The sequence below is a fragment of the Vombatus ursinus genome, unplaced genomic scaffold (assembly GCF_900497805.2).
Source record: "Vombatus ursinus unplaced genomic scaffold, bare-nosed wombat genome assembly UNPS02014160.1, whole genome shotgun sequence".
Classification (NCBI taxonomy): Eukaryota; Metazoa; Chordata; class Mammalia; order Diprotodontia; family Vombatidae; genus Vombatus; species Vombatus ursinus.
The window spans coordinates 102133-123768 of record NW_020953938.1 but is presented as its reverse complement, the minus strand read 5'-3'; the positions used below and the strand labels follow the sequence as shown (position 1 = coordinate 123768).

The following is a 21636-nucleotide window of genomic DNA, read 5'->3' as shown; positions in this document are numbered from 1 at the left end:
TAGGCAAGATAGAGAGATAGAGAGATCCAGTCAAGATGGGGAGAGAAGGCGATGGAGATGGAGATGGAGATGGAGATGGAGACAGAGAGAGAGAGAATGGAAAATATCAATATGAATGAATGAAAAAGAGTTTAAATGCTTACAATGCCAGACATTGTGTTAAGCACTGGGAATACAAACAAGCAAGTCTCTTCCCTGGAGTTTACATTTTAATAAAAGAAGACAACACATGAAAGAGAATAGTGGCCAGGGAGGAATGTTTTGGACCAGGAAGTCAGAAGAATGATGATAGAGCTACTATGAGTCAAATGACTGACATATCCTTTCCAGGAATGATAGTGTTCACTTGACTACTGTTCTCATTGATAGAATTGGAAGGTGGGACTGAGAATTTGGAGTGGAGAATACAGAGGCATGGCATAGAGATTCTGAGAAGTGATGTGATGGGCCTGAGAATAGGCAAGATAAGGCAATAAGGCAATAAGATAAGGTAACAGGCAATGCTCACCAATCAGAAGTCAGTCACATGGATGGGAGCTTGAGTTCTGGGGGTTTCTATAATGAACTGTTTTCTCCATAAGTGACAGATGTTTTCACACTTGAATCATTATATCACAGTCACGGGTGTACTGTACAAGAAGTCACGAAAAAAAGAAAGGAAGAACAGTTAAACTAGACCAAGTATACACAGAGATCTGTGCTGGAAGCAACACAATGTAGAGGACTTGAGAGATTAATTCTTAGATTATCTAAAAAAAGGAAAGATACCAATCACTTATAGAAAAAAAAACCTATATTTTATTATTACCCCAAAAAAGCAATTAAGAAAGTATCAACAACTACCATTCCATAAACCTATCTTTCCATCCCCACAGAGTTTTTTAAATGTGTTTTTATAATAATAATATACACATGCATTGAGAATATCCTTGATGAAAGCTTGAGAAGGGAATAGGCAGATTTTCACAAATTGTATCCTGCTTTAGGCTACATCTTTTCAGTCACATAATGACTGGATGAAAATGTGCAAAGAATACATGATCCCATTATGCTTATTGTTGGCTGACTATTAAAAATGTTATACTATAAAGTAAAATGCCACTTTAAAGGCTTTCCTTCAACAAGGCAACTGCCATGCATAAATCAAAATTATATTGGAGTCTAAGAAAGAAAGAATAACAGGTAACTTTGTTCAATAACTTCCTGATAATTAATCCAAAAGAAGCATAAAATCAGGAAATGTATGCTCACTAAATATCACTACCACTGACACGGAGGAGGTCTGAATAAGAGATCAAATTAAAGAAGGATTCTTTATAGATGGTGAGGTTCCCCAGATTCTTCTCTTTTCAGATCACACTGTACTAGTTATATTAAGCCCTGAAACACTGCTGAATTTCCTGTTGAGATCTCTACTCAATCAAAAGGTTGACCCACAAATTCAAACAGGAAAAAAACAAGTTGTTCAGACTATTATATGCATTTAGATGTATAAGTCACAGATCTGGTCTACCAGTGCATATATCTGGATAGGTACAGCATATGGACAATGAACTAGCCCCAGAATTGACAAGGAGGATGAAATTAGGCTGGATTGCTTTGGGCGATCAAACAATGTTTTTAATGAACTCGGGCTTCTCCCTGAGACAAAGGCTCGTTTTTTTAAACTTCGGTATTATTTTGGTGATACCGTATAATTTCAAGCCACAGAATAACACAGAAACCTAGCAGAGAGGCACATAACTAGGGAACCCCAGGTAGCCAGGGCACTTCATAATTTGAGATGTCTGCTTTGTCCTTGGTTTCTTTGGAGAATATCTGTGACACTAGTCACCTTCTGGGCAAAACTGCTTTTCTGATAACTGCTTTCCTTCTTGTCCTCACAGCTTTCTTGCTGGACAAAGTTGATTCTGGGCTGCTCTTGGGATGTTAAAGAGATGATAAGCTCCAACCTCCAATAGCCAACCTTCACAGGGTGCTGAAAAGTATTATGCTCTTTTAGTGGCAAGCAATTACCTTAAACTGGAGAACTACTAAGCTCTCTGAGGTCAGCTCTGTGGAGTTTCTCCCTCTCAAGTTGTAGATAGCAACAGGGCCATGCACCCTTAACCCAGCCAGCTCCTCAAATAGCAGGGAATTTTGTTTTATCCAATCATCTCTCAACAAAGTTCCACCTCTTTTCAAAGCAAAGAAGATGCAAATCCTGCCTTTCTCACTCTGTTTAAACAGAGAACAGAGGAAAATAAAAGGTAATGCAGGCAAACACTTGAGAAATTTCCCTTTTCTCAGGCTGTAGATGATGCTAGAGGATAATACTGCATTTCTTCAACCAATCAACTCTCAGCAAAGCAGCTTTTCTCTTCTAATCAGCACAATTCCCAACAAAACAGCTGTAGATCCTTCCTATAAACCTTGATCAGCTTCTGTCAGCTCCTGTACTCTGCTTTCTACAAGCAGCTACTCTTGTAGCCTTCTGTATCTTCTGTCTCTGACTCTCCTACTTCTATCTTTACCTGATCATCTCTTTCTCCTTTTTTTAGCTCCTTCTTCTTCCTAGCTTCTAATCCCTCAAATAAGTACTCATAAAAAAGATCAATTTGCAACTTATGATGTGAAATCAAGAATTGTACTTTTCTCCCAGTTTTGACCTCAAAAGCTCTCATATGACTGTCTCATATCCCCCAGTTATTTGATTTATAATTTATCAACTACATCTTTGAAAGCACTGAAAATAGTAATATACAAATGAGCTAATAGACCATAGTGGCCTGAATCCAATTATCTCAGTCAATGATCTGCTTTCAAATAGTTCTTCCCAGTACATTTATCTGAGGGGCAATTCTCTCTCAGATCCTCAGGAACATCTGAATCTCCTCTCAACATTTTATCTGAGAGGCAATTTTCTTCTTCAAACTGATTTTATTAGTTTTCCTTACCAAAGCAGTATTCTTTTTCTGCCCCTTTCAGTTACAACATATTCACATATATAAGGGGCAGAATCTTTTAGCAAAATTTTTTGTCCTATTCCCAATGCCTAGCATAGTGCCTGGTACATGGCAGGTGATTAATAAATTATTGTTGGGTTGAATTGAATTGAATTAGATGACAGATACTATTAGCCAGAGGAGGTTATCAAGTCAATGTAGGTCAGCCAGCTTGATATTACTAAGTACTCTGAATTCATGACCAGTTTTAATATTGGGCCGATCCTCTGATTTGAGGTGACCCAGGGCAAAAAGAGATCATTGATTATTATGATTTTTACTCCAACAATAGCCATTACGAAGTTCTATGAAAATCTTGAGATCATAAGGCTTATAGCTGAAAGTGAATTTAGATATGATTAGATCCTACTCCTACTCCCTACCCCCAAGGAAAGTCTTAAGTTACTGAATTATTATCTACTTATTGCTTTTGTGCCATTTCCTAATTGAGACGTACAAATGGGGGAAAAAAAAACTTAACAATCTTGCTTCTCATTTAGGAAGTCTATGTTGGCAAGGAAACCCTCTGCACCATTGATGGCCTTCATTTCAATAGTACATACAATGCAAGAGTCAAGGCTTTTAATTCCTCTGGAGTTGGGCCTTACAGCAAGACTGTTGTTCTCCAGACATCTGATGGTGAGTCTTGTTTACATTTTTCTTCAGAAGATGACAGATATGGCCATATATGTCCCCGGTTTCCTCTGGAATATTTGTTTCCCTAAGGATGCAAACCTGGACTGCATTTCATCTTGAGGGTGGGATGGCCTGATAGCAGCAAACACACATTGCAAGGGAAACATCAGTAGCTTAGAACACAGAACTAATATGTTGTTATATTCCTTGCTTTGACATAAGATAACAAGATGCCTACCTCATCCTGTCCTAAGAACACAGAAATATTCCTCCTCATCTATACCTGACCCCATACAGCAACTAGAACAGCTATTCTTTAGTCACCTGTGTGAGAGACTAAAAATCCAGCAGTCCTAGAAGGTTGGGAAGATTCCCTTGATGTCCAAGCCATGTTAGTGGGCTAGGCATGGAGCAGCCTGGGCGGTAGGGTTGTGGTTGCTGCATGTGATGACCCCTGAATGGCGTTTGATATTATAAGGTTGAATGGGTTTCAGTCTCTAGGGCTTTAGCCCTTTCTCCTCGCACTAACACATTCATCAAAAACAAAGTGAAAAGAGCTCAGATGTGACAGCTGGCTTTATTTACCCTAAACACCCATCTGGTTTTTAGGTCGTGTGAGTACATTTATAGATAATCAGATCTTGATTTTCCATGCCAGTAGATGGGAACAATACCAGGGACAGAGAATCAAAATCCATGGATATTTTGCCTCTGCTAGATCAAGGCCACAGCTTTCCCTTTTCCCCAGCTGCTGTCCCTTCCTTGCCCCACAGTGCGCTACTCCCTATTACTCATTCACTGCTTACTGTTCATAAAGAACCAGGAGTTCCAGATTGTAACCCAGGTGACCATGCTCCCAGGGGAGCATAAGAGCCTAAGAAGCAGCAGCAATAAAATGGGAAGCTGGTCAGTATTTTTTTTCCCACAAACTATCTCAATCAGTGCATAAACTTTGACACCTTCTCTGCAATGTATAGCGTTATACTCTGGGGTGGGGAACCTGCCCCAAGGTACTCAGCAGTTAAATGTCTTGCTGAGGTCACACAGTCAAAATGTATCAGAGGTAATAGTAGATCTGCCTGCTAGGTACATATTTAAAATATTCCAGCTTACAAAACCGCTAGACAACTCTAAAAATGTTCCCCAGCCTCCCTCACCCTCGTGGATAGATTCTGTTCCTCACTGTGTAAAGTTGGGCAAATGGAGTAACCTCTCTGTGTCTCGGTTTCCTCATCTATAAAATGACGATTGAAGTAGATTCCCTTGCAACTTTAAATTCTATGATGCTGGCAGCATGGCACACTTCGCAGCAGTGGACTTCAGTAACCTAAACCTTTGCCAGGAGGCAAAGATGAGGAAGGAATGCCTTCCAGGTATAGGGGTCAGCCAGTGTAAGGATATGTAAAGACAAGACAAAGAGTCAAATATGCAGCAAGTTACAGTCCAGCACAGCTGGACAATGGGGCATGTGATAGAGAGTAATGTGTAAGAGGCTGGAAAGGTAGGTTGGGACCAGGTGGGGACTGATAAACAGAAGAGTTCATAATTGATTCTAGAACTAATAGGGAGCCACTGGATTTTACTGAGTAGGGGAGTGACATGGTCAGATCAATATTTTAGGAATAATCACTTTGGTAGCTGTGCGGAGCCCTTTTTCTGTCAGACTGAGAAGGGAAAAAGTATTTATATAGTACCTGCTTTGTGCCAGGTACTGAGCTTAGACCCTTCTATAATTATTATCTCATTTTATCATCACAGCAACCCTGTTGAGGTAGGTGCTATTATTAACCCCATTTCCCAGTTGAGGAAACTTAGGCAAACAGAGGTTACATATCTTGCCCAGGGTCACCCAGCAAGTAAATGTCTGAGTGTGAATTTGAACTCGGGTCTTTCTGATTCTAGGCTCAGTGTACTATCCACTGTGCCACCAACTCTATGCTATTTAAGTTCTCTCTCTCTCTCTCTGTCTCTGTCTCTCTGTCTCTCTCTGTCTCTCTGTCTCTCTCTCTCTGTCTCTGTCTCTGTCTCTGTCTCTGTCTCTGTCTCTCTCTCTCTGTCTCTCTCTCTCTCTCTCATCTCTTTCTGGTACAGTGGCCTGGTTCACATTCGATCCCAACTCTGGCCACCGGGACATCGTCCTATCAAATGACAACCAGACAGCTACATGTAGCAGTTATGATGACCGGGTAGTGCTGGGCACAGCAGCTTTTTCCAAGGGAGTCCATTACTGGGAATTCCACGTGGACCGATACGACAACCATCCGGATCCAGCTTTTGGTGTAGCCAGAGTTAATGTGGTCAAGGATATGATGCTGGGCAAGGATGACAAGGCCTGGGCCATGTACGTGGACAATAACCGAAGCTGGTTCATGCACTGCAACTCCCACACCAACCGGTGAGTGGTCTTGGGCTTGACTATTATTAATGCTCTCCCTTATGATCTGGGCTCACTGGGGCTCTCTGAATGAACATTTCCATGTGAGTGGTGTCCTTCTCTTCTTCTGTTCTATAATCATCATCATCTGGGATGTTGGGAAACATTTTAGTTATTCTTGGTCCCTATTTTCAAGAGGGAAAAGTGGCCCAGAGCACACGTAGGAGGAAGTGATTACTTGGCTCAGTACGAAATGGTACTAGGATCAAGAGTTAAGTTGAGAAAAAGCAGCAACAATGACAGACGTCTTCCTTTATTAGTTCCTATTCAGTCCATCTCCCTCAGAGTCAACCATGACAAGGATTTGTGCCCTAGCTTTAAAAAAGTCTCTTGTGAATTGAACTTCCTCATTTCTTGAAGCTTTTCACTTTAACCCAAAACTCACTTCCCTCAAATTCACAGTTCTTCTTTAATCAAATGGCTACCACAGCCAAGTGCCATTAGACACTAGTTGGTTCCTGTTCTTTGGGGTTTTATGCCTCTATCTTATTGAGGATAGTTTTCCTCCCTGGCTTTGTGGTGTGCATGCTTTGCCCAGCATTCATTGCGTTCTAAACTCCGTTTTCATGCTTATTTTAGCAGGGATTACTCAGGGGAAAGTGGGTTCCATTTCTTTTCACTTTGCAAACACGCACATAGTACCTCCTAAATCATTGAGGTAGTGCTGGAATAGACTTCAGAAGCCATCTGTAACCTCCTCCTTTTACATACGAGGAAACTGAGACTGCTCAGTTAGGTGATGTATCTAAGATCGCAGAGATAGTAAGTGTGACAGGCAGGATTTGAACCCAGGTCTTATGACTTCAGAGAGAATGTTTTTTCCACTGTACCACATTGCTGTCTATCTGCCTGCTTTTGCTTGAGTATAAGGCAACAGAAGTAAATTACAGGAGATAAAAATACCTAAAAAGAACCATGTTTTATTTATCTTTATGTATCCCTTCACACTGAGTATATGCACACTATATGCACAAAATAAACAGCAAGCTCTCAATAAATAGTGTTGGAATCAAATGAGTGAAAGAAAAGAATTTTTAAAAAAGATTATGTGAATTAAGTTAACAGGTTTATCGTAACCTCCTGAGTCCAGGGGAGGGCTGACTAAGACCGGACCAACCTAAGGTAGGTTGCAGCAGGGGAGAATGGTGTTCTGTTTAGCCTGGTTGGAGAGACGTATCTGCAATGCCTGGACTCACTCCAGTATTTCATGGTCACCTTGGTCACTCTCCTTAACCACAGTGAATGCAACAGCACCAGCCTGACTCCTCCCTTCTCTACTCAGCGCCCTCTTTCTGTTTCTCTAGAGAGATTTCGTCTTTACCCTCTGCCAGGGTATACAAGGAATGGAAAATCACTGAAATCAGTCACTGCGCTCTCCTCTGGCCGAGAAACCTAGAAATAGAGAGGGAGAAGGCCCCAAGCCACACTTTGCTTCTAGATTTTCCATATGCTATTCTCTCTCTTCAACCAGAAAGGACAGAGAGGGTTAGAGAAATCTCAAGGGCAAGGCTGGAAACTGAGTCTGCAAAAGGAAATTTTTTGGTTTCCTCTGTCTTGCTTGGCTCATCCTGGCAAACTCTTTAGAAATAGCAATCAGATATTTCTGAAAGGAGTCATCTTTTTCTTATTGGGAAATGGTCCCAGAGAAGAACTGAAAACCAACCCCCTCCTCAACCTCCTTTGGGTAGAACTGTATTTTTCCTAATGGCATGTATATGGCTGTTTTTAGGGGAGAGGGATCTCAATTCAGTCTATACCCTCTGGCCCACGCCCTACAACATAGGTGACCATCTTCTGGCCCAGATTCTTAAGGCCATGTCACTTTCTTCCCTGTTTTCTGTAGATAGGAGAGATCTGTCCAGTGAGGCCCTCAGTTAGCCTTTAGTAAGGAAATGGAGACTGGGAAACTTATGGGACTAGAATTTTCAGAGAACCTAACAACCTCATGAGCACCCCTGATTTCAGTTTCTCACTTCTCGAGATGTTTAAGCTGTGAGGATGGGCTTAGAGTCATTGGCAGCATGTGTACTGAAAGGCCATGGGAGAAGGCAGAGGGAGGGAGGCAGTCTGGATTTCTTCAGTATCTGGGGCTCACAGGCTTATAGAAGATACTGCTGGAGAAGGCTTTCAGGCAACAGTAAGGAGACTAGGAGGGGTAGGTATGGAGACAGTTAAATTTGGGGAAGAAGGATGTTTGAATCTGTTCAAGACAAAGGCTGGCTTCACCTACCAGAGGATGGCATCTTTGTCGCCATGCTATCAACCACTTCCCTATCCTGTACTGCCACACTGTGGTCTCTCTCAGAACAGCACTAGCTCTGATTGTCTATGGCAGGCTCAAGCCTTGCCATTCTGTTCCCAACATTTGGTGCAGGACCCCAAATCCCCAGCCCCAAACACATCCTTGCTCTGCACTGTTGAAGGAGCCTTTCCACAGCCAGTATTAGGGAAAAAAATTGTGAAAAGACAAGGGCTATCTTCAGTGTCTCCAATTCCCCTTTCAAAGCTTTCTCTCCCCCTTCATTATAACCTAAATTCATTCCTCTTTCCTGTTCCTACTCCAACCAAATTAAAAAATCTTTCAGATAAGGGATGAACTCATTTGTCCTAAGGCATAGATATTTAAAATATCACCTCTCAGAAAAGGATTTGAATTTTTAGTAGATACCAAGGCTGAAATAGCTCTAATATGTTTTTAAGCACCAGGATGAGTTGATGGGCAGGATTTTTTTTTTCTAAATGAGAGCCTTAGATCGTACCATCAGTGGAAGTTAGGCTGAAAGGAAGATTTATTTTGGACTACTCAGTCAGTCAACAAAGATTTATTAAACTCTTACTGTGTTCAAGGTATTATGCTAAGTGCTAGGGATATTAAAAAAAAAAAAAAGGCAAAAACACAGCCCCTGCCCTCAGGAGCTCACATCTTAATGAACTACTGATAGAAAAAGTTAGTTAACATAAAACATGACCCTTGACTACTCTGACAAGGGTCTGTCTAGCAGGGGTGGGGAACCTGCGGCCTTGAGACCACATGTGGTCCTCTAGGTCCTCAAGTGCTGCCCTTTGACTGAATCCAAACTGAATTCCAATTCCCTTCATTTGAAGTTTGGATTTTGAAGTTTCCTGGTCTAGAGTTTAAACTCAACTGGGGAGGAAAGAGCTTAGGTGCTCAGACAGAAGTAGTTATGAGTTGAGTAAAGAACCTTGGCAGTTTTGACTGGGAATGTAGTTGCCATGGAGGAAATGTCAGTTTCTCTCAAAGGAAATGAGACAAGGCCCAGATGAATGAATGAAAAAAAAAAAAAAAAGAATTTATTAAGCACCTACTATGTGCCAGGCACATAGTAAGTTCTTACTCCCTATGCTCCCCTACATACTCTGTGATGCAGTGATAATGTCCTCCTTGCTGTTAGGAATAGCATACAAGGCATTTCATCTCTCCCTCCTCACCTGTGCCTCCTGGCTTCCCTTGCTTCCTTCAAGTACCACCTAAAATCTGACCCTTCCTAAAATCCCATAGCTTTCCACTATGTCCCTTAATGCTGTTGCTTCTCTTCACCCCACCACCACCCCTGCCACTGTGTTGATTATCTTGAATTTATCCTGGATTATCTTGAATTTATCCTGTTAAGAGGCTAGACTAGAGGGAACAATTTTCCATCTTTGGCTTCTTTGAATACTTTAACAAAGAGCTGAGAGGCCTAGAATTTTAAGTTATGCTATTAATTACAATTCTCTCTTTTAGCATTTTTTGTGAGGAGTAAAGTCATTTCTAGGCAAAAGTGTAAAGTTGTTTAAGTTCTATTGACTGCACTGTTCCCACTTTGCTGACATACTTGCCCACCTGGCATACTCAGTAACCTCATGCTGCCTTATGCAGCTTCCCACTGAGACCTGCCCTAATTAGGGAGGGCCTAGCTCAAAATATAATCTCTCCCATAAAAATTCTGAGCTCCTCAGTACTTTGATCCCAGTTAATTAGGAAGAAGAAAATGTCCAAATAAGGTGACTCCCACTAAGAGGTGGGCTAACCACTTACTGTGTTCACTTTGCCAGGGGTACTTACATTTTAAAAGGAATTTATTTGTGAGAGACAACATGCCATAGGAAAATGAGTAGTGGGCTTAGAGGTTTGGGTTTGAGTGTTAACTCTGTCATTGTGTAACTGAGTGACCTTGGGCAAGTCATAACCTCTCTAAACTTTCCTTATCTGAAAAAGGAAGATTACAGAACTACTGTGAAGGCCGGGCTGATAGAGCTGATAGAGGTCATAAATTTAGAACTGAAAGGCACTTTAGAGATCATCAGGTCTAAGCTCTCTCATTTTAAAGAGGAGGAAACTGAGACCTAGAGAGATTGTGACTTGCTCAAGGATCCACATGCAGTAGTAGCAGAGGGGAGATTCAACTGGGATTCAAAGGTTCTCTGCCTCCAATTCCAGCACTCTTACTTACCCACTGCACCACCAAATTACAAGGTGTTTATGAAGGTCAAACAAGATAATGTACATAAAAGTGTTTTGAACTTCTTAAACCAGACCACTAGATCAACACTGAATTTATAGCTGCCCAGGAAACATCTGTGCCTATATGCTCCGACCTCAGACTCCTTATGTCGCAAGTTGAACTTCACATCTATCATCTCTAAATTGCTTCCCTACTCTCCCAAACATCCAGTGTCAAAACCTGGGAATTATCTTGGCTCCTTCTCTCCTTCTCCCTCTCCAAGTCTAATCACTTGCTAAGTCCTATTGACTCTACAGCAGTGGTGTCAAAGGCAAATAGAAAGAGGGCCACCAAACCATACATAAGGATCCCTTGAGCTGGTAAGTCAACTTAGAAAACTACATATTAACATTTGTTATTGTTCAATCATTTAGTCATGTCCGACTCTTCGTGACCCTATGGATTACAGCACACCAAGCGGTTCTATCCTTCACCATCTCCCGAAGTCTGTCCAAGCTCATGTTCATTGCTTTCATGGCACTATCCATGCATCTCATTCTCTGCCATCCCCTTTTCCTTTTGCCTTTAATCTTTCCCAACATCAGTCTCTTTTCCAATGAGTCCTGTCTTCTCACCATGTGGCCAAAGTATTTAAGTTTCTGTTTCAGGATTTGACCTTCCAGTGAATAGTTTGAATTAATTTGTTTAAAGTATCGACTGATTTGATCTCCTTGTTGTTCAAGGGACTCTCAAAATTCTTCTTCAGCACCACAATTTTAAAATGTAGATTCTGTGGCATGTGGCTTTCCTTATAGTCCAACTCTCATACTACTGGAAAAGCCATAGCTTTGACCACAAGGACCTTTGTCTGCAAGATGATGTCTTTGTTTTTTAGTATGCTGTCCAGATTTGCCATAGCTTTTTTCCCAAGGAGCAATCATTTTTTAATTTCATGGCTATCGTCACCGTCTGCAGTGATTTTCTAGCCCAAGAATGTAAAATCTGACACTGCTTCCATTTCTTTTCCCTCTGTTTGCCAGGAAGTGATGGAACTAGTTGCCAAGATTTTAGTTTTTTTGATGTTAAGCTTCAAGCCAAATTTTATACTCTCCTCTTTCACCCTCATTAAGAGTCTTCTTAATTCTTCATTTTATGCCATCAGAATGGTATCATCTGTATATCTGAGATTTCTGATATTTCTTTTTGTTTTGGTTTATTTTTTCTTTTTATAAATTTCATTTTTTTTGTTACACTTTAAGTTCCAAACTGTCTCTCTCCCTCTCTCTCCACCCTACACTAGAGAAGGCCACTATTTGACATAGATATAGATATACACACATATGTATGTATATAAAAATATATATAAAACCATACTATGCATACTTCTACTTATTAGTTCTTTCTCTGGAGGTGGGTAGTATCTTCCTTTACAGCTCTTTTATAGTTGATTTAAGTATTTATAATACTCAGAATAACTTAGTTGTTCAGTTATTCTTTGAACAATTGTTGTTACTGTTTACAACAGTCTTATTTCTGTTCATTTCATTCTTTATTTTTTCATGCAAGTCTTTCCATGTTTTTTTCTAACCTCAACCTGCTCATTTCTCAAAGCAAAGTAGTGTTCCATCACAATCATATACCACACTTGTTTAGTCATTCCCCACTTGATGGGCATTCCCTCAATTTCCAGTTCTTTGCCACCACAAAGAGAGCTGCTATGAATGTTTTAGAACACATAAGTTCTTTTCCTTTTTCCCTGATCAACTTGGGAAACAGACCTAATAGTGGTATTGCTTGGTCAAAAGGTATATACACACACAGTTTTATAACTCTTTGGGCATTAATTCAAATTGCTGTCCAAAATGGTAGGATTAGTTCACAGTTCCACCAAGAGTGTCTCAATTTTTCTATACCCCTTCTAACATTTGTCATTTTTCACTTCTATCATTTTAGCCAATCTGGTAGGTATAAAATGATGTCTCAAAGTTGCTTTAATTTACATTTCTCCAGTTAATAATGATTTAGAGCATCTTTTCATATGACTACATACAGTTTTAATTTCTTCATCAAAAAACTGCCTCTTTATATCCTTTGATCACTTATCAATTGAGGAATGACTTGCATTCTTATAAACTTGGCAAAGTTCTCTATATGTTTGAGATATGAGACCTTTATCTGAGAAATTGGCCTTAAATTTTTTTAGATTGTTGATATTTCTCCTAGCAATCATAATTCTGTCTTTTAATTCATTCAGCCTGGCATTTTGCACAATATACTCTGCATATAAGTTAAATAATGTGACAATATACAGCCTTATCATTCTCCTTTACCAATCTTAAACCAATCAGTTGTTCCATGTTGCCTCTTGGCCCACACACAGGTTCCTCAGGAGACAAGTAAGATGATCTGGTGCTCCCGTCTCTTTGAGGACTTGCCACATTTTGTTGTGATCCACACAGTCAAAGGCTTTAGTGCAGTCAAAGAAGCAGAAGTTTTTCTGGAACTCCCTTGCTTTCTCCATAATCCAGCAATTTGGCAATTCAGTATCTAGTTCCTCTTCAAAGGCCTCTGCCTCTTCAAAAAACCACCTGTTGTAGCAATTCTCAGTTCATATATTGCTGAAGCTTACCTGTTGTAGCAATTCTCAGTTCATATATTGCTGAAGCTTAGCTTGCAGAATCTTAAGCTGGCATGTGAAAAGAGCACAATTATTTGGTAATTTTAACATTCTTTGGCATTGCCCTTCTTAGGATTAAGACATAAACTGATCTTTTCCAATCTGGTGGCCACTGTTGAGTTTTCCAAATTTGCTGGCATATTGAGTACAACACTTTAACAGCATCATCTTTTAGTACTTTAAATAGCTCAGCTGGAAGTCTGTTACCTTTACTAGCCTTATTGTTAGTAATGCTTCCTAAGGCCCACTTGACTTCATTCTCTCATTTATATGGCTCCAGATCAGTTATCACACCACAGTTTATCAGTGATGTTAACATCTTTTTTCTATACTTGTTTTGTGTATTCTTGCCACCTCTTCTTAATCTCTTATATTTCTGTTAATTCCCTACCATTTTTGTCTTATCACGCCCATTTTCGCATGAAAATATACCTTAATATCTCTAATTTTCTTGAAGAGATCTCGTCTTTCCCATCCTATTGCTTTCTTCTATTTCTTTGCATTGCTCACTTAAGAAAACTTTCTTATCTCTCCTTGCTAGTCTCTGGAATTCTGCATCTTTTCCTTTCTGCATTACTTTTCACTTGCCTTCTTTCTTCAACTATTTGTAAAACTTCATCAGACAGCCATTTTGCTTTCTTGCTTTTCTTTCTTCTTTGGAAAGTTTTTGTTGTTGCCTTCTGTACAATATTGTCAATCTCTGTCCATAGTTCTCCAGGTACTCTTATCTACCAGATCTGCCCTTAAATCTAGTCATCATTTCCACTTCGTATTCATAAGGGATATTGTTTAGGCCATACCTAAACGGTCTGATGGTTTTCCCTACTTCAATTTAAGTGTGAATTTTGCAATAAGAAGTTCATAATCAGAGCCACAGTCAGCTCCAGATCTTGTTTTAACTGATTGTATAGAGCTTCTTCACCTTTGGCTGCAAAGTATATTGTCAATCTGATTTCAATATTGACCATCTGGTGATTTCCATGTGTAGAGATGCCTTTGGTGCTGTTGAAAAAGAATGTTTGCTATGACTAGTGAGTTCTCTTGACAAAATTCTTAGTATCTGCGCTGCTTCATTTTGTACTCCAAGGCCAAACTTGCCTGTTTTTACAATTATCTTTTGATTTCCTACTTCAGTATTCCAATCCACTATGACAAATGTGACATCTTTTTTTGGTGTAATTTCTAGAAGATGTTGTAGGTCTTTATAGAATTGATCAACTTTGGCCTTTTTGGCATCAGTGGTTGGAGCATAGACTTTATTACTGTGATGTTGAATGGTTTGCCTTGGACTCAAACAGATATCATTCTGCCATTTTTGAGATTATAGCCCAGTACTGCTTTTCTCACCCTTTTATTGACTGTGAGGGCTCCTTCATTTCTTCTAAGGGATTCTTGCCCACAGTTGTATATGTAATGATCACCTGAATTAAATTCACCCATTCCCATCCATTTAAGTTCACTGACATCCAAGATGCCGATATTTAATCTTTCCATTACCTATTGACCACATCCAGCTTACCTTGGTTCATAGCTGTTACCAGGTTCCTATGCAATATTGATCTTTATAGCATCAGACTTTCTTCAGTCACCAGACACATCTGCAGCTGAGTTTCTTTTCAGCTTTGACCCAGCTGCTTCATTCTTTCTGGAGCTTCTTGTAGTTGTCCTCCCTTCTTCCCCAGTGACGTGCAGGACACCTTCCCGCCTGAGGGGCTCATCTTCTGGTATCATACCTTTTATCATTTTAATATTGTCCATGGGGGTTTTTTGGCAAAGACACTGGAGTGATTTGCCATTTCCTTCTCTAGTGGATCATCTTTTGTCAGGACTTTCAACTATGACTTATCCATCTTGGGAACCCTGCCTGGCATAGCTCATAGTTTAATTTGAGCTACATAAGCCCCTTTACCAACAAGGCAATGATCCAGGAGGGGCATATTAACATTATATATATTTTATTATATTTTAATCTATTTTGTTAAACGTTTCCCAAATACATTTTAATATGTTTCCCACAGTTTGACACCTCTGCTCTACAACATCTTTCATACCCTATGCCTTTCTCTTTACTCACATTGTCAATACCCTAGTTCTAGCTCTTGTTACTTGGACTATGCTGTTTCCTAGACTATAATGGCTTCCTCAATGACCTTTCTGACTCCAGTCCTTTACCTTTACCACTCCATCCTTCACAGAATCACCAAAGTAATTGTTCTAATTCGTAGGTATCATAAAGTCAAGCTCCTCAGCAAAAAACCTTCAGTAATTCATTAGTGCTTTAAAATGAAATATAAACTCCTTAGCCTGTTTTTCAAGCTCTTCAACAGCCTGGCTCCAACCTGGCTTTCCAGCTTTATGTTACACTGCTCCCTTTCACATAGTCTATGCTCTAGCCAAGTTACTATTTGTTTCTTACTGATTTCATCTGCTCACTCTTGTATCTCTGTAGATTTGCTAACACCATACTTGAAGTAACTTCCCACTGCTACCTGTTGAAATTCTCATTCTTAAAAGCCCAAGGTTAGGCACCACCTCCTTCAAGACTTCTGTGGTTCTCCCTTTCTCCCAATTAAAAGTGATCCCTTCCTCCTTGAATTTCTTGGGCCTATTACTTGATTTGGACCACTCCTTGCCCACCCATGTTACAGGTACACAGAGTGTACTTGGGAGTGGAGATTTACAGTTGAGGAACTGAGGTCCACAGAAATTAAGTAACATGCTCAAGGTCACATGGGCAATAAGGGGCAGAGTAGTGTGATTTATACCTACATCCTCTGACTCCAAATCCAGGACTCTTTTTACTGTACCACACTGCCTTTTCCTTAATTATATTTTAATAGATAATGTTTATTTGTGACTACATCTGGTCATTCACCTGATTTTTGACTCCTGGAGGACAGAGACTGTGACTTTTTTTTTCCAAGGCAATTTGGGTTAAGTGACCTGCCCAGGGTCACACAGCTAGTAAGTGTCCAGTGTCTGAGGCTGGATTTGAACTCAGGTCCTGCTGACTCCAGAGCCGGTGCTCTATCCTTGTTCCACCTAGCTGCCCCAGGACTGTGACTTTAAAAAAAAAAATCTTTTAATCCCATTGCCTAGCACCAAGCTTTATGTACAGTAGGTACTTAAAGGTTAGTTGAATTGATTTCAATTGAACAAAGCCAAATGATTGAATCTCTAATGCTGAGATTTCATCAGGGGTTTACTAACTGACTTGCTAAAGCTGATTGTGAAATTTTCAGTGTAGGCATTTACACTTTGGAATTGGTAAATGCCACAAATCAGGGCTTGATTATTGTTTTATTGATTGTCTAGATTTAAGAAAGTGTTAAATACATATTAAAATTGAAGGTTTGTGCATGCATTCCCCCCACCTTCTGCAGGCCAATTATTAAACATTGACCAGCACACTCCTGTACTGCTTTATAAACAATGCAGAGTCACTTAACTCTGGGTCTCAGTTTCTGATCTGTAAAATGAGTAAGTTACAGATGGATTCTGAGGTCCCTTCCAGCCTTAAATCTATGATTCTGTGATCACCTATTTCACCAACAGTCTAAGGTCAGCATTGGTAACTGGGTTTTGCTGGGTTTCTCCTAGGACTGAAGGTGGTGTATTTAAAGGGTCTGCAGTTGGTGTACTTCTGGATCTGAATAAGCATACTCTGACCTTCTATATCAATGGGCAACAACAAGGTCCTACTGCCTTTGACCATGTGGATGGGGTCTTCATGCCAGCTGTCAGCCTCAATCGGAATGTTCAGGTACAGTGAATTCCTTGGGTCCCAAACTGGTCTGGAGACTCAGCTCAGGGAGCCTACCTATAAATAAAGTCCTACATTGCTCCAGCTTACACAGTGGTCTTTGAAACCCATCCTGCCTCTTGGAGGTTGTTGACGATGGAAGGAATGATGCCCAACACACATTCTGGTTTTTTACACCAAGAGAGGAAGGAAATAGGTGTTTCTAAACAGCTGTTAGAGTTCTAAACACTGTGTTAACACAGTGGTGTTTTAGCTCACTGAAGCTACCGACCCGGGGAAGTTGAGATGGAAAAGTTGGAGCAAGTAATAGTGTTTCCCCTTCTAAGACTATATCATACGTACTACCTCCCTGGTTATGGAGACCTTCCTGAGTACTGATTTTTAATTGTATGTCTCAGATGTGCTGATATGCTATTTCATGTGCCTGCCCTTTGAGAATGATGTACAGAAGAAAATAATTATAGGAGATTATTTGAACAGATGGAGGTCTTCCCTAGTGTCCTCCTCCCCTACTACCTTTCCTACGGCTCTCACATGGACTAGGAGGAGAATCTTTCTTTGGAGATCGCCAGGGTTGAATGTAAGCCTCAGATTAATGACGATGACATGTGGAAGCCAAAGCCCATCAGGTACAAGGTTAGACGCATTTCCTCAAAATGTCAGTGAGGCAGAGGAGGTAGAAGTAAAACATATGGGTGTGAGCCCAACCTTTACCTAGATTTTAGCACAACTCCTACTACATTTCATGCTAATCTTGTGGAGAAGATAGAGAGATATGGATTGGATGATATCATTATTAGATGGAGTCAGAGCTGGTTGAGCGATGGAGTCGGAGCCAGACTTAAAGAGCAGTTTTTGGTGGTTCAATGTCAATGTGGCTGATCTCCATTGCAGTGCCTCAGAGGTCTCTGTTTGGCCCCAGGTGTTAAAATTGTTATCAATGACCTGGATAAAGGCATAAGTAGTAGGCTCACGAAATTTGCAGCTGACCCAGTTTGGATGGAATAGCTAAAACACAAGATGAGAGTTAGGATCCAAAAGGATACTGTCAGGCTAGAGCATTGGGTTGACTCTAATAAGATAAAATTCAATAGGGAAAATGGTAAAGTCTTATATTCAAGTGGAGGAAAAATCAACATTGCAAGTACAATGTAGGGGAGGCACGGTTAAACAGTAATTGCTCTGAAAAGGATATAGGTGTTTTATTGTACCAAAGCGTCGAGAAGAGTCAGCAGAATAATGTGGCAGCCAAAAATTCTGCTTCAGTCCTGGACAGCATGAAGAGAGACATATCTTCCAGGAAAAGAGAGGCCTACTCTCTGTTCTGCTCATGTCTCACCTGGAGTGCTATGTTTAGTACCTCTCTCTAGGACTCAATTCTGGGCACCACATGTTCATTCTTGTTATCCCCACTGCTTAGCACAGTGCCTGATATATGATAAGTGCTTCACATATTTAAGTTTGCTGACTTGACATGGTTAAGTGGAGAGTGCCCAGAGGAAAGCAACCAATACAGTGAAGGACCAGAACCTGGGCATGTTGACCTCCCTGGAGAAGAGAAGACTTGGAGGGGGAGTATAGAGGAGGAGACATGATGATTGTTTTCAAGTACTTGAAGGGCAGTTCTTTTTTTTAAAGGCAATGAGGGTTAAGTGACTTGCCCAGGACCACATAGTTGCTAAGTGTCTGAGACTAGATTTGAACTCAGGTCCTCCTGACTCCAGGGCAGCGCTCTATCCATTGCACTACCTAGATGCCCCAAAAGGCAGCCTTACAGAGGGATTAGACTTGTTCTGTTTGGCCCTGGAGGACAGAGCCAGGAACAATGATTGGACATTGCAAAGAAGCAAATAGTTTAAATATCAGAAAAAGCTTGCTAACAATTGGAGCTGTCCAAACCTTAGAGGTCTTCAAACAGAGACTGGATAAACACTGGTCAGGTAGGTTATAATGAGGATTCTTCTCATGTATGTATATGTTGGACTACATGCTCAATGGGGTCCCTTCCACCTCTCAAATTCTGTAATGCTGCCCACAGTTAGAGTAGAACTGCCTCTCATGCTTGGGTCTTCTGCATACACAGCAGTCAGTTGGCCAACAAGCATTCATTAAGGGCTTATTATCTGTTGAGGCTGGAGATAACATAGAAAAGCAAAAAGTTTCTATTCTCAAGGAACTCACATTGTCTAATGTCTAATGGGGAATGTCTAATGGGGAAGGCAATATGGAAATAATTGTCTGGCAAGATATATGTGGTGTAAATGGAAGGTGATTTCAGAAGGAAGGAATGAGAGTGCTTTCTGGGCCTGTGTCACAAATCACCACAGCCACTATCCATGTGGTTTCTAGGCTGTTTTAAATATCCTATTTGGGACAACAGGATAACCCATAGCTATCCCCTCTTCTTTCTTCAGGTCACTCTGCACACAGGACTAGAGGTGCCGCTGAATACCAGGCAGCAAAAACTGTCTGGCAACTGAAATCACAGACATTGATGATCTTCAGTGAGAAGATCCTCCCTGAGAGAAGCCCAGCCATCCCTCTCTTCAAATTTAGCACAGAATCTGTTCTGAGTAACACAAAATGGTCAAATGAGGAGGGCAGCCCAGTAGCCACTGAAGACCATGTAAAAAACTTTTCCTATGGAGAATCAGGAATGGGTCTCCTCATCACAAGTCCCTTTTCACATACAGATGTGGGTGTATGATCTGTACATTTTATCCTCATAGCCTCACTTTTCCACAGCAGAGCTCTTTAGGATGGGGTGGGAGATTGGGGTAGCTTGAGATTAAGCTCTGAGAACCTCAGAAGTCAGAGTTCCTTCCCCTAATCGCGAGAAAGGGAGTTTTAACAGGTGAGTGAGATAGCAAGTCTAGGTGGTATGTGTAGGTTTCTTATAACTCATTTTAAAATGGGAATTAGTTTTTTGGGTTTCCATTTCTTGATCCTGAGAATGACACTTCCAGAAAGGGCAAAGACAGATGTTTAATTCTCAGTACTAAATGGAGTATGCTGTGTGTTTTGCCTTCTTTCTGAGATTCCCCTACTTCTTTGCAGTCTTAAGATTGCTAGACTCTCCTCTTGGGACAGGAAACTCATTCCTTATCACTAACATCTCCAATTTCTTCCCTCAGGAGTCTATAGTCTGCTACCTGGTGCCTGCTGGTATCAGTCTAGTTTAAGAATGCAATTTAAAAAAAACATTTATTAAGCACCTACTGTTTGCATAGCATTAATCCCTGCACATGAAGTAATCCAGGACATAGAGAAATGAATGGATCCTGGATTCCAGCTTTTCCATTGATTTGTTCTGGACTTCACAGAATGGCTTTCCTAGAACTTGCAATATCTGACTCATCTGTATTGTAGTCCAGCAATTCCCTTCTCCTTCCTTAACTAAGATCTACCTTAAAACAGACACACAAATGCACACACACAAATATACACATCTACCTAAATGCTCTAATGCAAATACTAGAGTTTTCCTGAAAATCTATTGAGCAAATCACAACCTATCCCCAGGTGGCATATCCCTTCCTGGAAACTGACTTCCAATTAATGATTTGCTGGTCAATGGCTAACAACCAGCTCTCTGGGGGAAAATACATGCACAAAACACTTTTAAGTTTAGTCTTAATCATTAACATTTTCTCCATCACTTTAAGTCTAGACAATCAACAAAACAATAAGTCAAGCCTTGATTTGTAGCATTTGCTGATTTCTAAAGTATAAATGCTCACTAAAAGCTTAACAATCAATTTTCATCCCTAGTTCCGATAGAGCAGAAATGATCTCCATGTTCTTTTGCAAGGAATCCTTCTGTTCCTCATTTGGAACTGCCAGGGGCTAGCACATAGTGGGTGCTTAATAAATTCTTGATAATTGATTGATCACCAGTAGTCCTCTATCCTAGCTAAAAAAAAAAAAGATACCACTGTTCTGGCTACTCATGTTTCTCCTTGGAGGAGAGCAGGCTGGGAAAATACTGTTTGAGCCTTACTTGTAAGGCTGACTTACAAAGAACCTAAGAAAGAGGTGACTGGAGAGTTGTTGGCCTTGGAGTTGCCCTTCCTAGCATTGTCAGTCTCAGAGTCACAAGCAAGTAAGTAGTCATAATAGGACTTCTTACTCCCCATACCCATTTGCCTCAAAACCTAAATCTGTGAGCAAAAATGCCAATGAAGTCAATGAAAATTCTGCCCTGGGGTCTCAGGGGTGGGTAGGTAGTGTGAATTTTATAATGGTTGGTCTACTGGTGAGGGTAGGAAATGGGTCAGTAATACCTTGTGCTTACCGCTGAACTGGGACCTTGATGGTGTTTGAGATCCATGGTGTACCCAGTCATTGCAAAAGAAGCAAACAAAGCTCTGGGATTGCACCCTGTCTTCCAGTACCACAAAGTTGAACATGATCAAGACATCCCAGTTAGTCAGATGCCATGGTAAGTGCTGTTTCATACCCTTCACCAGGGAATCCCAATACTGGCCTAACTTTGGGGATTCTGTAACTGCTGGAGGTGACTCACTCCAGGATCCCCAGACCACTATGAGCCTGCCCTAAGTCAAACTTGCAATCCCATTGGACACGTTTTTTTCTCAGAACATTTGCCTCTGCCCTGCCCACCTCAGATACCATCACCAGAGAGGATGTTCTCAGAGGCACCACACAAAAAGTAAATGCTACACCTCAGTATCATC

At 40.7% G+C, this 21636-nt stretch overlaps 1 protein-coding gene across 2 annotated transcripts in view; it reads left to right on the top strand.

Moving 5' to 3' along the window:
• The window catches only part of TRIM67 (tripartite motif containing 67), a 77573-nt gene extending 58154 nt beyond the window's left edge, over window positions 1–19419 (top strand). For both annotated transcript variants that reach the window (XM_027859193.1, XM_027859192.1), the window contains 4 exons: window positions 3485–3623; window positions 5712–6015; window positions 16777–16939; window positions 19354–19419. In XM_027859193.1, the coding sequence (XP_027714994.1) occupies window positions 3485–3623; window positions 5712–6015; window positions 16777–16939; window positions 19354–19419 (672 nt within the window). The remainder of the gene's footprint in view (window positions 1–3484; window positions 3624–5711; window positions 6016–16776; window positions 16940–19353) is intronic.
• The last annotated feature ends 2217 nt before the right edge of the window (window positions 19420–21636 follow it).